The sequence below is a fragment of the Dipodomys merriami genome, unplaced genomic scaffold, assembly GCF_024711535.1.
Source record: "Dipodomys merriami isolate MVZ:Mamm:240054 unplaced genomic scaffold, mDipMer1.0.p SCAF_36, whole genome shotgun sequence".
In the NCBI taxonomy this organism is placed as follows: domain Eukaryota; kingdom Metazoa; phylum Chordata; class Mammalia; order Rodentia; family Heteromyidae; genus Dipodomys; species Dipodomys merriami.
This window is the reverse complement of record NW_027205159.1, coordinates 13,219,303-13,235,400: the sequence shown is the minus strand read 5'-3', so window position 1 is coordinate 13,235,400 and position 16,098 is coordinate 13,219,303. Positions and strand designations below refer to the sequence as shown.

The 16,098-nt window shown below is 39.8% G+C and overlaps 1 gene segment (V, D, J or C); it reads right to left on the bottom strand.

The window, feature by feature from the left end:
• Positions 1–784: 784 nt before the first annotated feature.
• Positions 785–1,319, bottom strand: LOC138804273 (immunoglobulin kappa variable 1-6-like). The segment is given in 2 exon segments: positions 785–1,107; positions 1,258–1,319. Coding segments are annotated over 2 exon segments (372 nt in total).
• Between the last annotated feature and the right edge of the window lie 14,779 nt (positions 1,320–16,098).

Genomic DNA, 16,098 nt, shown 5'->3' with positions numbered 1-16,098 from the left:
CCTGGCAATGACAGCTTGACTAATAAGTGAATCTGGAATTTAGGAAAAGAAATATCCTTCCTTTGTCCCTCTTTTTCTCTACCTCTATCCACCTCCATCCATCTCTCTCCATCCATCCTAGCTTTTCTTCTCTCTATACCTCTCTCATTTTCCTTCTCCTATTTCTCAGCTAATCTATCAGGTTGAATCTATTCTACAATGGAAGTCTATTTTAAAATTAAATAATGATATCTATAGTTCATTATTCTAATTGATCTAAAGAAAAAACTCTATATTGTCTCTATAGTAATTGAAAAAATGCTTTTAAAGGTTTCAGCAGCTACTCATGATATATCATCAGGCCAGAAATAATGAAAAATAGCTATTTGTTAAAAATGATCAGCAAAACTCTACAACAAACACTGTACTCATTAATGTCTTTATTTGCTGAAAAATTTTATGTACAATGTTTTTCAAAATCTAAAAATAAAATATATTAGATAATAACATAATAGTGCTTTTGCCCATATTTTGAATAGCTGTTTATAATTAAAAGACAAATAAATATAAGGTATATCCATAGCTATAGTTTAGAATCTTATTTTAGTATTTCAGTTTCCAGTCCTGCCCCAGTAGCTCAAGCCTACAATCACATTTTCTCAAAAAGTTCAAACCTTGAGAACTGCTGTTCCAGGTAAGCATGGGCAGGATTCCTATCTTATGTTTGTAGGACAGATCCTGCAAGTGGAAACATGAGGAAAATAGCTGGGGCAGCCCAGCCTCACACTTCTGCATCTCTGGTGGTTTATGTTAGGGCTTGTATCACTGTGGGTGGGTGATTATAATCCTGCAAACAGAAATAACTTGCAACATCTTCAGGCTGCAGGCTGCTGATTGTAAGAGTGAACTCTGTCCCACGTCCACTGCCACTAAATCTAGAGGGGATTCCGGATTGTAACCTGTTTGCAGCATAGATCAGGAGTTTAGGTGCTTTCCCTGGTTTCTGTTGGTACCAGCTTAACTCATTGCTAACACCCTGACTGGCCTGACATTTGATGGTGACTCTGTCTCCAGGAGATGCAGACAGAGTGGATGGAGACTGGGTCATCTGGATGTCACATCTGGTACCTGGCATTGGAAAAGTAAAAATGCATACATAGCATCAATAAATCAATAAATAATACATAGAATCAAGCATGGTATAAGAAAACTTCATTAATAGCCAAGTATCAGTGACTACAACACGTGGAGGAAATCCTCATCATTGTCTTTCCTTACTTGGAATCCAGAGCAGCAGGAGACCCAGGAGCTGAGTGAAGGCCCTCATGTCCACGCTGTGTTCTGACTGAGACTGATGCCTGTATCTGGGGTGAACAGCCTATTAAGAAGGTATCAGGGTGGTGACTCTGTTGTGGGCTCATGCAAATCATTAGGGGTTTGTGTTTTTACAGCTGCAAATCTGAATCTCTTAGTAACTGGGCCTAGCCACCATCCTTGCTGTCTGTATCTCCACAGAGAAAGAGATTTGATCTGGTATCAAGTAAGTACAGATGCACCTGTAGAAATAACTTGAAGCAAATTTGGATATAGATTTTTTTATTATCACATTAGAAACAGTGATATTTCATCATTTGCAAAAAATGCAAGTACAGGGTTAGAATTATGTTTAATGAAGTGAAGCTTGGAGACATAAAGCACACATGATTTCTCAATATGCGGAATATAGTTCAAATGTATTAATGCATATATAAACAAATACAGAGGCATATGCAAGGGGACCAATATATTAACCAAAATATGGCATTTACATGGGAGAATTGCAATGATGTAACTCCTTAGATAAACTAACACAGTTCAATAAAATGAATACTGGCACTTGAAAGTTGTGCAGGGGAGGTCAAAGGGAGGAGTAGATGAATGTAGCCAGGAAAGTAGGGAGAATGCAGACCTAAACTCCAATGCAGATCCTGTGAAACTGAGAAAGTTGAGGGGAGGTATTAAGGAGAATAGTAAAAGGAGTGATGGTATGACATCAGTCAAGCTGCATTGTACTTATAAACTAAAATTATGTTGTACTACTACTTAAAGATAATACTACTTAACATAATAAATAAGCTATTAAATTTTCTGACCTTTTGTAAGGAAGAATGCTCACTTTTACAGAAGATATGTAATCCACAATATGTCATATGTAAATCAATACATGAAAGAAACAGCTGTTCAGTGTGTTTTATATCATTTGAGCTTCCAGAACCACCTTCATTATTGCTCAATGATCCATTACTTCAAATATGGAAGGGATTCTTACTGAGGAATGGACGGATTTTTATGTTAACATCATAGATCTGTAGCCATGTTCTTATCTCAAGACTGGCAACAGAAGCCTCTACCTTCCCAACTTCCTCCTCTATTCAGGCTGCATGCTCTGACAGAGCCTCTTTTACACAGATATTTTCAAGAGGCCTCTAGCTAGTGGTGCTGGAAAGGACAGACCATGTCAATCATGAGAGATTTTCTTCCATTTATTTTGAAGAGTCTCTGTGAGTGAAATTGCTGTTAAGACATCAAACAGAGACTTACCTTTCAACTCAATTGTGGGTAGAGCAGACCCTGAATATCTCCTTACTAAGTATGACTCCTCACTCTGGTTCTAGTTCATTGTGCACAAGGCACCAGGACTTGCACCCCAAGTGGCTCTGTGGTCACATGCAGGAAATTGCACCATCTTCCACTCTTCCTCAGAGGTTCCCATTCACCTGCTGCTTCTGCACCAAAACAAAATGAGATCTGTTAGATGTGGAGATCTGTTAGCTCCCCAGAAGCCTGGGGAAATTAAGCTCCCAGGGCTGTCAGAACTGTTCCTGACATGGCATGAATGACCTAGTCCAGCACTCCATACGGGCTATACAGGCTCTCCTAATTCTCAATGTTTCAAACCCAATAAAAAAAAATTTCACCCACCACAAAATTTTATGTTAGAATAGACATCATTTCAAAATAAAAATATACTGTATAAATTAATTTTTAATTTATCCTATAACAACTCTGTAGATGAAAAGATCTGAATATTGGATAGAAACATTGGATAAAAATGATTCTTTTAAGTGCAATATCTATCACTGAACAGTACTAGAGAAATTCCCCAAAAGAAAAAGGAACAAATATATAGACACACAGTCCTCTTTTTTTTCTTCTTCTTCTTCTTTTTGGGTCTGGTCGTGAGACCTGAACTCTTGGCCTGGGTGCTGCACCTCAGCTCTTCAGCTCAAGGCGAGCACTCTACCACTTGAGCCACAGCGCCACTTCTGGCTTTTTTCTTTTTGCTTATGTGGTGCTGAGGAATCGAACCCAGGGCCTCAGGCATGTAAGGCAAGCGCTCTACCACTGAGCCACCTTCCCAGCCCAGACACACAGTTCTTAAACTAAACATCTTAGGTTATTCATGTTCCATGTTTTTCCTTTTCTTCGATCTTTTTTGTGTTCTAGATGTTTTCCATCTCTTGATATGTAACTTCATGAAAAATATTGCTATAAATTTAATACAATCACCTCTATTTTTCAATTCAGTATAAGATTTAAAGGCTCCTTGCTAGATACTTGATTAGCAGATGAAATTTTGACTAACAGAAAAATGTTTTCTAGTGTCATACTGAAACAATTCTTTTTTTATTTTATTTTATTTGTGAACATATTGTACAGAGGGGTTACAATTACATGGGCAGGATAATGCATACAATACTGAAACAATTCTGAAAATTGCTCCAACATTGAATATCCTGGCAGTCAGCTGCCAACTCTCACTACTCAGCACCATTTCTAGAAGCAGATCTCACAGAACTACGCTAGTGATTGCTAGCACAGAGTTTGAATCATAGACTGAAGCACCTTCACTTCCATATGGTCCTAGTGAAGGTGATATTGTCTAACCCATAACCATGCAACTGTGAGTGGACATGGTCCAGAAGATGGAAACTTGGTAATTTGTAGCTTAGAATGTGCATGTCTACGTTTGAAACACTTTTAGAAATTTTGGTAATTTTAGTAATTTTGGTTTTAAGATTATTTTATTTTTTATTGTGAAAAAATTGTACTGAGGGGTTACAATTACATGGGCAAGATAATGAGTACATTTCTTATCAAGCATTGTAGCCTCCTCCTTTGTTTCCCCTTCCCATCCCTTCCAAGCCTCCCCCCCAATCCTCCCCCCACCCCCCTACCAAAGTTGTAAAGTTTGTTTTCGACATGACAACTTGTACTTCTCATTGTTGCAATGGGTCCACCTGTATCTTTATTTAAACGACTTGTTTTTCCCGTCCCCTCCACAAATTATACCGACATCAAATACAGTGAAAGCAGGGGTTATACTGTGGGAGAGGGACATACAAAGCAACAAAGAAATAATAATATAAATGTGTTAGAAACAAATGCATGAAAGAAAAAAACATTTAAATACATATCTTAGGGTTCATTTTCCTAACATCACTTTATCTGACCTTTTCTGCTTGACTCATACATATACTAACTATTGCAAATGAGGGAAACCATTAAGTGAAGTAAGCCAAGCCCAAAGAAACATAGGTCCCATGGTTTTAAGTTTTGTTAAATTCACTGGACCTGTTGGTGTTGGCGATTCTTATGATATGAGAAAAATTTCAGCTCATAATCAACTTTTACTATTTATTTCAGGATTAAAAGTGTTTATGAATTTTATTTATATGCCAAAAAGTATTCATATATATATGTATATATGTATATATATATATATATATATATATATATATATATATTGAAGCAAGCCAAAAGGCTTTTGGTATTTTTCAATATCATCTGACTATGGCTATGACAGAATCTTTTCCAGATCTCAACTTTCCCTCCTTCTAAATACTTCCTCAGTCTCACAGATACTTACTTCCCATGTCCATCCTGGTGGCCACACCTGTACAATCACATGTGCACACAAACACTTGGGAAGCAGCGGGCCCCAGAGTTTACCTCCCCACATCTGTCCCTCCTCATCTCCCTTTGTTCTTACATGGATGCAGAGCATCAGCAGTCCTGAGAGCTGAGCAGAGAATCTCACTTTATGAGGGGAAGTGAAGAGGCTTGATAATTCAACATAAGGTTAGATCCCACTGCTGATGGCTCACATCTATAATCCTAGCTATTCAGGAAGCTAAGATCTAAGGATAATGGTTTGAATCGAGTGTGGGGAGCAAAATCCAGGAGACTCTTATGTCCAACTGATCAGCAAAAGTCTGAAAGGAGTGGAGCTGTGGCTCTACTAGTAGAGCATCAGTGAAAAAGCTAGAAACAGGGAGGTTCCGGGAAGATGGTGGAGGAGAAGCTGGAATCTGAACAAGCTCTCGCATAGAAAGTAGGTTTAGAGTTCCAGTGAACAGTCCTAAGCCAGAGAACCACACCAAGTGTGCCATCACAGGACAGAGAGTTAGACAAGAGAGGGGAAGCCAAGGAAACGCACCAGCTGCCGCTCCGGCGGCGGGGTCGCGGCGGCGAAAACCGCCGCGGGAATCATACCTGAGACACAGAGAGTCGGGGACGAAGGAGCCAGACGCAGCGGACGAGCGGATTCTACTCAACACCAGCAAGAACCGAAAAGGAGCGAACATCTTCATCCTGCTGTTTGCAGACCAGAGACAACCCAGGATCCAAGACTCGGCGTGAGTACAAGCCCGACATCCTCACTCCTCAGGGAGCAGAGGAGGGAAGGCCACCCCTCCCCCCCCAGCACCGGTGATCTCCATCTTGGATACCGACAAAGCTCGGGAGTTGCTGCTAGCTCCAGCTCAGGCCTTGGAATAAAACGAGTCATTTAGCAGGTCACAAGAACTTAACGGCGAAGTGACCTGCCAGACTCAGCTCCATTCAGGGAAAAGTCACCCAGCTCAGGCGCCAGCCATCGGAGTGCCTAGAGTCACTGGGTAACCAGAGCCAGAGGCTGCCCCTCCCTCTAGCAGCCACCACAATCAATTGAAAAACAGAAACCCTGAGAATGGCTCCAGGCTGGGCACTGTGAGCTCTATCACAAAATAGCCCCAGGGAAAAGCTACTGTTTGTTGAAAGGCCTCAACCCTACCCAGAACCTAGCCTCATAACCACACCCCCCTCTTTTGTGACTCTCAAAGCAGACCACCCTCCCAGAAAACTAACCTGGGAGGGGGATCTCAAAATCTTGGGTAAAGCAGAGCATTTTTCTGCCTCTTCCAACCAACCGACTTAAGAAACCAATCAAGCCACAGGACCTCAAGCTGACCAGAGACTACAACAAGAGACTGGTCGCAGAAAAAAGGGAGATACAGGATTCTTCCCACTCCTCCCCCCCCCAAAAAAAAAAAAAAATCAAAAGACTTTTTTTTCTTTTTTTTTCTTCTTCTTCTTTTCTTTTTTTTGCTTGTTTTTTGTTTTTTGTTACCTTATATATATATATATATATATAAATTTATTCCCTTCTAAAACTTTTATTAATCTTTAATTTTTCCCTCTTCTGAAAAAATAATTGTTTTCCAGTAATTTTTTTTCTCATCTTATAATTTTTATTTTAGGAATACGTGAATGAGAGTTTTCCTTTCTTTTCTTGTCTTCTTTCTCTTTTTCTTTCATTCTTAATTATCTTTTTGTTTTTTATCTAGCTCTACTGAACTTCTGATCTTTTCTTCTCCCTTTCCCATCCTTAAAGCTTTCCACATCTCCTCTATGTCCCTCCCCTTCTCTGAACATATTCACATTCCTCTCTAAATAGACGGTCTTTTAACCTCTATAATAACATTAATTTTTACGTTTCTATTCTTTTTCTGGTCTCTCTTTATTACCCTTTCCGTCTCTTCTTTTTCTCCCTCTCTCTACTTGCATCCTACCCAACCCATTTCCTGCACTGTGACTAGGACATAGTTAACTCTCCCTGTGCCTCCCCACACCAATCTATTCCTATTTTTTACCCACATCTCTCCCTAATCCTAATAATTTCTGGTTTTCCAAATTCTTTTCTGCGGTTCGAAGTCCTTTAACATATAGTCATTTGATGTTGAATAGATGTATCTGTTGAACTAGATTGTATCTGTAGACTATTGACTGTACAAATGCAAACTTTGGTTGATGGTTGCCTTAACATAGTGTTCTAGCACAAAACTGGTGCAATCTGTATCTCAAATGGGCCGAGTAAGCCGGAAAAACACAAGAAAAATGGCAAATTCGGGTATCTCAATTCCCAACCTTGATAATCAGGGATTAGAACAGATAAAGAATAATCCAGAGGAGAGTTCCCAAATAGCTCTACAAACACTAATAGCAAACATGATAAATGAGAAGTTTGACAATGTACAAAGGACTCTGTATGAGCGTGATAGGGAGAGAGAGGAGGCATCCCAGAAGTTTATACAGGAACATCATAAGCGTGAGGAAGCTTCTCAAAAACTGATACAGGATTTGCGTGAACAACTTGAGAATACTCAAAGAGAAAGGGAGGAATGGCGTGAGCAGGCAGAGAACACTCAAAGAGAACTGCAGGAATCCCACAGAAGGGAGGAAACTAATCAAAGAGTAATTCACGAATTAAGAGACCAGGTAGAGAATACACAAAGATCACTAAAGACATTCATGGAATCCATTAACAAAGAGCTGAAGGAAGTCAGGGAGACCACAAAGGGAAGGCTGAATGGAACCCAACAGAAGGAATGGGAGTCCAAAGAAACCATAACCAATCAACTAAGTGATTTGAGAACAAACACTGAACACCAAATTAAGGAAGTAAAGAAATTCATACAAGACCTAAAACAGAGCTTCAACAAAGAACTTGAAGCCATCAAAGCTGACCAATTAGAAGGAAAAGAGATAAAAAACAAAGTAGAGAGTCTTGACAGCAGGTTAGACCATGCAGAAGATCGAATCTCAGGGATTGAAGACAGCCTAGATATTATAGAGAAAGAACATACAACCATCCAAGACAAGTCCAAGAAATATGATAGGTCTATCCAACACCTGGAAGACACCATCAGAAGGCCCAATCTAAGGATAATGGGTGTAGAGGAGCACCTAGAAACAGAAGTTAATGGTCTAGGAAATTTGTTTAACAGGATCCTAGCAGAGAACTTCCCAAACATACAAAAAGATAGGCCTATTCAGATACAAGAAGCTTTTAGAACCCCAAATAGACCAGACCAGAATAGGACATCCCACCGTCACATTATAATCCACACAGGATCAACCCAGACCAAGGAAAAGATCCTTAAAGCTGTCAAGGAGAAAAGGTTAATCACCTAGAAAGGGAAACCAATTAGAATTACCTCAGATTTCTCACCAGAGACAATCAAAGCAAGAAGAGCCTGGAATGATGTATGCCATGCCCTAAAAACAAACAACTATCAACCAAGAATACTGTACCCAGCTAAACTCTCCTTCATAACTGAAGGCCAAATAAAAACCTTCCATAGCAAAGAAAAATTGAAACAATACATCTCCACCAAACCAGCCCTGCAAAAGATTCTTAAAGATGTCCTACACATAGAAAACCAACAAGAACGCAACAAAGGCCAAGAAACTGCACCCAAACTGAGAATCCAAGAACCTTAGGAAGAACCCAGTTTTCACAGCCCCCAAGAAGGTGGATAACATGGCAGGAACTCCCAAATACCTCTCAGTCCTATCTCTTAATGTTAACGGACTGAACTCTCCAATTAAGCGACATAGACTGTCTAGTTGGATTAAAAAACAAGACCCTTCTATCTGCTGCCTGCAGGAGTCACATCTTGCCCGTAAAAACAAACATATTTTCAAGGTTAAAGGCTGGAACAAAATCTACCAAGCAAACGGCCCTCATAAACAGGCGGGAGTTGCAATCCTAATATCAGATAAAATAGACTTCAAATTAAAATTCGTGAGAAGAGATAAAGAAGGTCGCTACATACTAATTAAAGGATCTCTCCTTCAGGAGGATATTACAATTCTAAATATCTATTCGCCAAACAATGGAGCACCCAAATTTATCAAAGAAACACTACTTTCCCTCAAATCCCAGATAGATCCAAAGACATTAATCGTTGGGGATTTTAACACACCACTCTCCCCACTAGATAGATCAACTCGGCAAAAACTCAACAGAGAAACCGCAGATCTAAACAGCTGCATAGATCAACTAGACTTAACAGACATTTACCGAACATTTCACCCAGCAGCATCAGAATACACGTTCTTCTCAGCAGCACATGGAACGTTTTCTAAAATAGACCACATTTTAGGCCACAAAGCAAACTTGTCTAAATTCAGAAACATTGAAGTTATACCTTGCATTCTCTCTGACCACAAGGGAATAAAATTAGAACTCAACACCAAAAGCCACCAAAGAAAGTCCGGTATCACATGGAGGCTGAACAACACACTGCTGAATCATGAGTGGGTCATGGAAGAGATTAGAAAGGAAATTCAAATGTTCATGCTATTCAACAAAAATGAACACACAAATTACCAGCTCCTCTGGGACACAGCAAAGGCAGTACTCAGAGGCAAGTTTATAGCTCTGAGCTCCTACATCAACAAATTGGAGAGATCGGAAACTAATAATTTAATGACACATCTAAACCTCCTTGAAAAAGAGCAGCAAGATAAACCCCAATCCAGTAGACGGAAAGAAATAATCAAAATTAAATCAGAATTAAATGAATTAGAATCCAAAAAAACTATAGAAAGAATCAACAAAACAAAGAGTTGGTTCTTCGAAAAACTTAACAAAATTGACAGACCCTTAGCAAACCTTATCAGAAAAAGGAGAGAACACACCCAAATTAATAAACTCAGAGATGAGAATGGAAACATTACCACGGAAACAACCAAGATTCAGAACATTATAAGGGAATACTTCTCAAAACTTTATGCTAATAAGTTTGAGAACTTGACAGAAATGGACCTTTTCCTAGCAAATATTGACATGCCAAAACTAAACCAAGATGAGTTAAACCAGCTTAACAGGCCCATATCAAGCATCGAAATAGAAACAGCAATAAGAGACCTCCCAGCTAAGAAAAGTCCAGGACCAGATGGTTTTACAGCGGAATTTTACAAGGCCTTCAAAGCAGAGCTCACACCAATACTCCTCCAACTCTTCAATGAAATTGAAAGAGAAAGCTCACTACCGAACACATTCTATGAAGCCATCATAACCCTCATCCCAAAACCAGGCAGGGACTCATCAAAGAAAGAGAACTATAGACCCATTTCTTTGATGAACATTGATGCAAAACTTCTCAACAAAATTTTGGCCAATCGACTTCAACAATTCATCCAAAAAATCATACACCAGGATCAAACAGGATTCATTTCAGGGATGCAAAGCTGGTTCAATATATGCAAATCAATTAATATTATTCATCACATCAACAGGAGCAAGAATAAGAACCACATGGTTATCTCAATAGATGCAGAAAAAGCATTTGACAAGATCCAACACCCCTTTATGATGAAGGTTCTGGAAAAATTAGGAATCCATGGAACATTCCTCAATATAATAAAGGCTGTATATGACAAACCTACAGCCAGCATTATACTCAATGGTGAAAAACTAAAGCCATTTCCTCTTAACTCAGGAACAAGACAAGGATGCCCACTCTCTCCACTTCTCTTCAATCTAGTATTAGAATGCCTAGCTACAGCAATAAGACAAGATGCAGACATAAAGGGGATCCAAATAGGGAAAGAAGAAATAAAACTCTCCCTCTTTGCAGATGACATGATCTTGTATTTAAAGAATACCATAGACTCCACTCCCAAATTACTCAAGCTGATTCAAAACTTTGGCAAAGTAGCAGGTTATAAAATTAACCCCCAAAAATCAATGGCTTTTCTATATGCCAACAATGAGAAAAGTGTGGCTGAAATTAGGAAAGCAACCCCATTTGTAATAGCCCCACAAAAAATAAAATACCTAGGAATCAACTTAACTAAAGAAGTGAAGGACCTCTATGATGAAAACTTTAAAATCTTGAAAAAGGAAATCAACACAGAACTTAAAAAATGGCAAAACCTCCCATGCTCCTGGATTGGCAAGATTAACATCGTGAAAATGGCAATACTTCCCAAGGCTATCTACAAATTCAACGCGATACCTATCAAAATTCCACCCTCATTCTTCAAGGAAATAGAGGAGGCAATCCAAAAATTCATATGGAACAATAAAAGACCCCGAATAGCAAAAACGCTCCTCAACGGAAAGAACACTGCTGGAGGAATATCAATACCAAATTTCAAACTCTACTATAAAGCCATAGTAATCAAAACAGCTTGGTATTGGCATAAGAACAGACCTCAGGACCAATGGAATAGAATTGAAAACCCAGAAATGAACCTACAGACCTATAGCCACCTAATCTTCGATAAGGAAGCTAAAACAATAGAATGGAAGAAAGACAGCCTCTTCAGTAAATGGTGCTGGCAAAATTGGTTAACTACATGTAGAAAACTAAAGCTAGATCTTTATATATCACCCTGCACCAGAATCAACTCCAAATGGATCAAAGACCTTGAACTCAAAGCAGACACTCTGAAAACATTACAGGATGGAATAGGAGAAACCCTAGGTCTCCTTGGCTCAGGTCGAAATTTTCTGAATAGAGACCCGGAAGCACAACAAATCAAAGAAAGGTTGGACAAATGGGATTGCATAAGATTGCAGAGCTTCTGCAGGGCAAATGACATAGCTGGCAAGATCAATAGAAAACCCACCGATTGGGAGAAGATCTTTACTAGCCATACAACGGACAAGGGTCTCATATCTAAAATATACTTGGAACTCAAAAAATTAAACCACCCAACAACAAATCCTCAAAGAAACAACTGCCCAATAAATAAGTGGGCGAAAGACTTAAAGAGAAGCTTCTCTGAAGAAGAAAGAAGGATGGCCAATAGACACATGAAGAAATGTTCAACATCCCTAGCCATAAAAGAAATGCAAATCAAAACAACATTGAGATATCACCTCACTCCAGTTAGAACAGCAAAAATCAAGAACTCTAATAACAACAGATGCTGGAGGGGATGTGGACAGAAAGGAACCCTACTTCATTGTTGGTGGGAATGTAAACTTGTTCAACCACTTTGGAAAGCAGTATGGAGGTTCCTCAAAAGACTTCACATAGATCTCCCCTATGATCCAGCAATCCCACTTTTGGGCATTTACCCAAATGTTTACAAACAAGACCACACTAAAGCTACCAGCACAACTATGTTTATTGCAGCATTATTTACCATAGCTAAGATATGGAACCAACCCAGATGCCCCTCAGTAGATGAATGGATCAAGAAAATGTGGTATATATACACAATGGAATTCTATGCCTCCATCAGAAAGAATGACATTTCCCCATTTGTTAGGAAATGGAAAGGTTTGGAAAAAATTATATTAAGTGAAGTAAGCCAGGCCCAAAGAAGCATAGGTCCCATGGTTTCCCTTATTTGCAATATCTAGTATAGGTATGAGTCAAGCGGAAAAGGTCAGATAATGTGATGTTAGGAAAATGAACCCTTAAATATGTATTTTAATGTTTTCGTTTCTTTCATGCATGTATTTCTAATGCATTTATAAGATTATTTCTTTGTTGCTTTGTATGTCCCTCCCCCACAGTGTAACCCCCGTTTTCACTATATTTGATGTCAGTATAACATGTGGAGTAGATGGGGACAAACAAGTCGTTTAAGGATTCAGGTGGACCTGTTGCAACAATGAGAAGTACAAAATGTCATGTCAAAACCAGCTTTACAATGCTGGTGTGGGGGGGGGGAGGGGGGTATAATTGGGTGGGGGGAGGGGGGTAAAATTGGGTGGGGGGAGGGGGAGGCGGGGAAGGGAAGTGAAGGGTAAACAAAGGAGGAGGCTGCAATGCTTGGTAAGAAATGTATGCATTATCCTGCCCATGTAATTGTAGCCCCTTTGTACAGTATGTTCTCAAATAAAATAAAATACAATTAAAAAAAAAAAAAGCTAGAAACAGCTTCCAGGCCCTGAGCTCAAGACCTAGTACTTGTAATTTTTGCACATTTCACTTAGCTTTGAAAATATGTTACTTGATAAAATCTTCAGTGTCATTTATCAGATTTAATTCTGCATTTTTGTCTTGCTCTCAGAGATGCTAAGGACACCAGTGTTCTAGAGAAATTCCCCAAAAGAAAAAGGAACAAATATATAGACACACAGTTCTCTTTTTTTTCTTCTTCTTCTTATTTTTGGGTCCGGTCGTGAGACCTGAACTCTTGGCCTGGGTGCTGCACCTCAGCTCTTCAGCTCAAGGCGAGCACTCTACCACTTGAGCCACAGCGCCACTTCTGGCTTTTTACTTTTTGCTTATGTGGTGCTGAGGAATCGAACCCAGGGCCTCAGGCATGTAAGGCAAGCACTCTACCACTGAGCCACCTTCCCAGCCCAGACACACAGTTCTTAAACTAAACATCTTAGGTTATTCATGTTCCATGTTTTTCCTTTTCTTCGATCTTTTTTGTGTTCTAGATGTTTTCCATCTCTTGATATGTAACTTCATGAAAAATATTGCTATAAATTTAATACAATCACCTCTATTTTTCAATTCAGTATAAGATTTAAAGGCTCCTTGCTAGATACTTGATTAGCAGATGAAATTTTGACTAACAGAAAAATGTTTTCTAGTGTCATACTGAAACAATTCTTTTTTTATTTTATTTTATTTGTGAACATATTGTGCAGAGGGGTTACAATTACATGGGCAGGATAATGCATACAATACTGAAACAATTCTGAAAATTGCTCCAACATTGAATATCCTGGGCAGTCAGCTGCCAACTCTCACTACTCAGCACCATTTCTAGAAGCAGATCTCACAGAACTACTTTTCCTTCCATGGGTTCCTGTTCAGTTGTTTCATTATGGGATTTATATAGTCATTTACAGAATGAAGGTAATATTTCTGAATTCAGTAATCAGACGCCTGAACAGAGGCAAGGACTGGAGAAACACGTCGGCCATAATTGGCTCAGGTAAGAGGTTCAAGAAAAGTATCCTATCTCTTCCATCTCTGAGGTCAGAGGTTCCCATGGTGATGACTCCTACACTGGTATGATACCTTCTGACAAGTCCTCCATACTCAAACTACTGCTTCAGTTCAGAGAATTTGCTATGCTGCTCCCCAGACTATCTTTGAAATTGGACAGCTGGGCCAAGCCCTACAGAGATGTTTGTGTTAGGGACTATATAACTGTGGGAGAAGTATATCTACTTTGCAAGCAGTAATAAATCCCATTATCCTCTGCCTCCACATTGCTGATTTGCAGTGTGAAATCTGTGCCTGACCCACTGACACTGAATCTGTCAGGGACCCTAGATGCTCGGTTGGAAGCCGAATAGATCAGGAGTTTTGGAGACTGGCCAGGCTTCTGCAAGTACCAAGATAGAAGGCTATCTCCAGCGAAAACTATGAGGCTCTGACTAGACCTGCAGGGGAGGGAGACTGTATCTCCCATGGTGACAGGCAGGGACAGTGGAGTCTTAGTCATGATAATATCACCACTGGACCCTGAAATTAAAATAAAGAAAAGTACAGGGTTATATGTGGTATGTAATTTTTTCTGTGGTTATATATTAATTCCCAATCCTTTTCATGCTTTTCCTACTATCCTAAAAGCATTCAATATTGTAAAATACATACAAATATAAAAAAGCATAAATGAGGTTCTAGATCTCATGTATACTACCCACTGCACAGTTGTCACCAAAGTTCAGGACCTGGTTCATCCAGAACGTTCATCACTCTCATATAATTAACTTCACCTGCTTCATTCTAGAGGACAAGTTCTGTGCATCTAACCCATGAACAGAATACAAACAAGAAGCAGTGGCCCTGAGGGCTCACCCTCAACCCCCTTTTCCATCCTTATCTCCCTCTGTCCTTACCAGTGATCCGGAGCATTAGGAGACCCAGAGCCCAAGAACAGTGCCTCATTTTAGCTGGGAATCCAGGAGATTTGATCAGTGAAGTCAAGGTCAAGATGAGCCTTTATGTCAAACTAGGGCTAGAAAGTCCTCCTTGGGGAACACTATGCAAATCAGCAGGTGGGTGCAGCAGTGTGAGAAGAATAAAGCAGAGGGCAAGAGCAACTCTCTGGTGAAGAAAGTGACTTAAATTTCTTCTGTGTTTGGAGAAAAGAACCACAACTGCCAGGCTGGTTCCAGCAGTGTGTAGAAGGACCCCTCTCCCCTGATGCCTGGATCTGCAGGGAGGATGTGGTGTACTTGACCCTGTCAACTTAAAACACTAGAGGCCCAATTCAATTGAAATCTATGTCCAGGAGAGTGTTGGTGAAGGGTCAATTTGATTGGCCCTCTTCTAGTTATTCTAGAGAAAGATACTGTACACAGACTTCAATTGCCATCATTTCTCAAGAATTCTACCCAGGGCTGGGAAGGTGGCTCAGTGGTAGAGCATTGCCTTGCATGCATGAAGCCTGGGTTTGATCCCTCAGTACCACATAAGCAGAAAAAAAAGCCAGAAGTGGCGCTGTGGCTCAAGTGGTAGAGTGCTAGCCTTGAGCTGAAGAGCTGAGGGACAGTGCCCAGGCCCAGAGTTCAGGCCCCACGACCAGACAAATAAAATGAAATAAAAGAGTTCTACCCAGTACCACTGTGGTTTGAACTAGGTAAGGAAATCAAATTCCTACTTCAGTTAATCTGACATCGCTGAAACAAGGTTAACTTTTGATGAGCAAGTTATCAACAACTGTTTGAGATGTTCTTCATAAGCCAGACACTGGTGGTTCATGTCTGTAATCCTAGCTACTCCGGAGGCTGTGTTCTGAGGATATGGTTCAAAGCCAGTCCAGGTTAAAATTTCCCCTTGTGACTCTTTTGTCCAATTAATCATTCAGAAATTGGATGTGGTGCTGTGGCTGAAAGGGGTAGAGTGTTAGCCTTGGGCAAAAGATCTCAGGATCAGGGCCCAGGTCCTGAGTTCAATCGCTACAAGTGATAAACAAAATAAGGTTCTTTATATAGGGCCTAATAAATTGAGCTCCTTATGATCACTTGTGTCAAAATAAAATAACCAAGAGGATAAAATTCTCCTTACAAAGGGTAAAGTAATAACATTTCTAAATGAA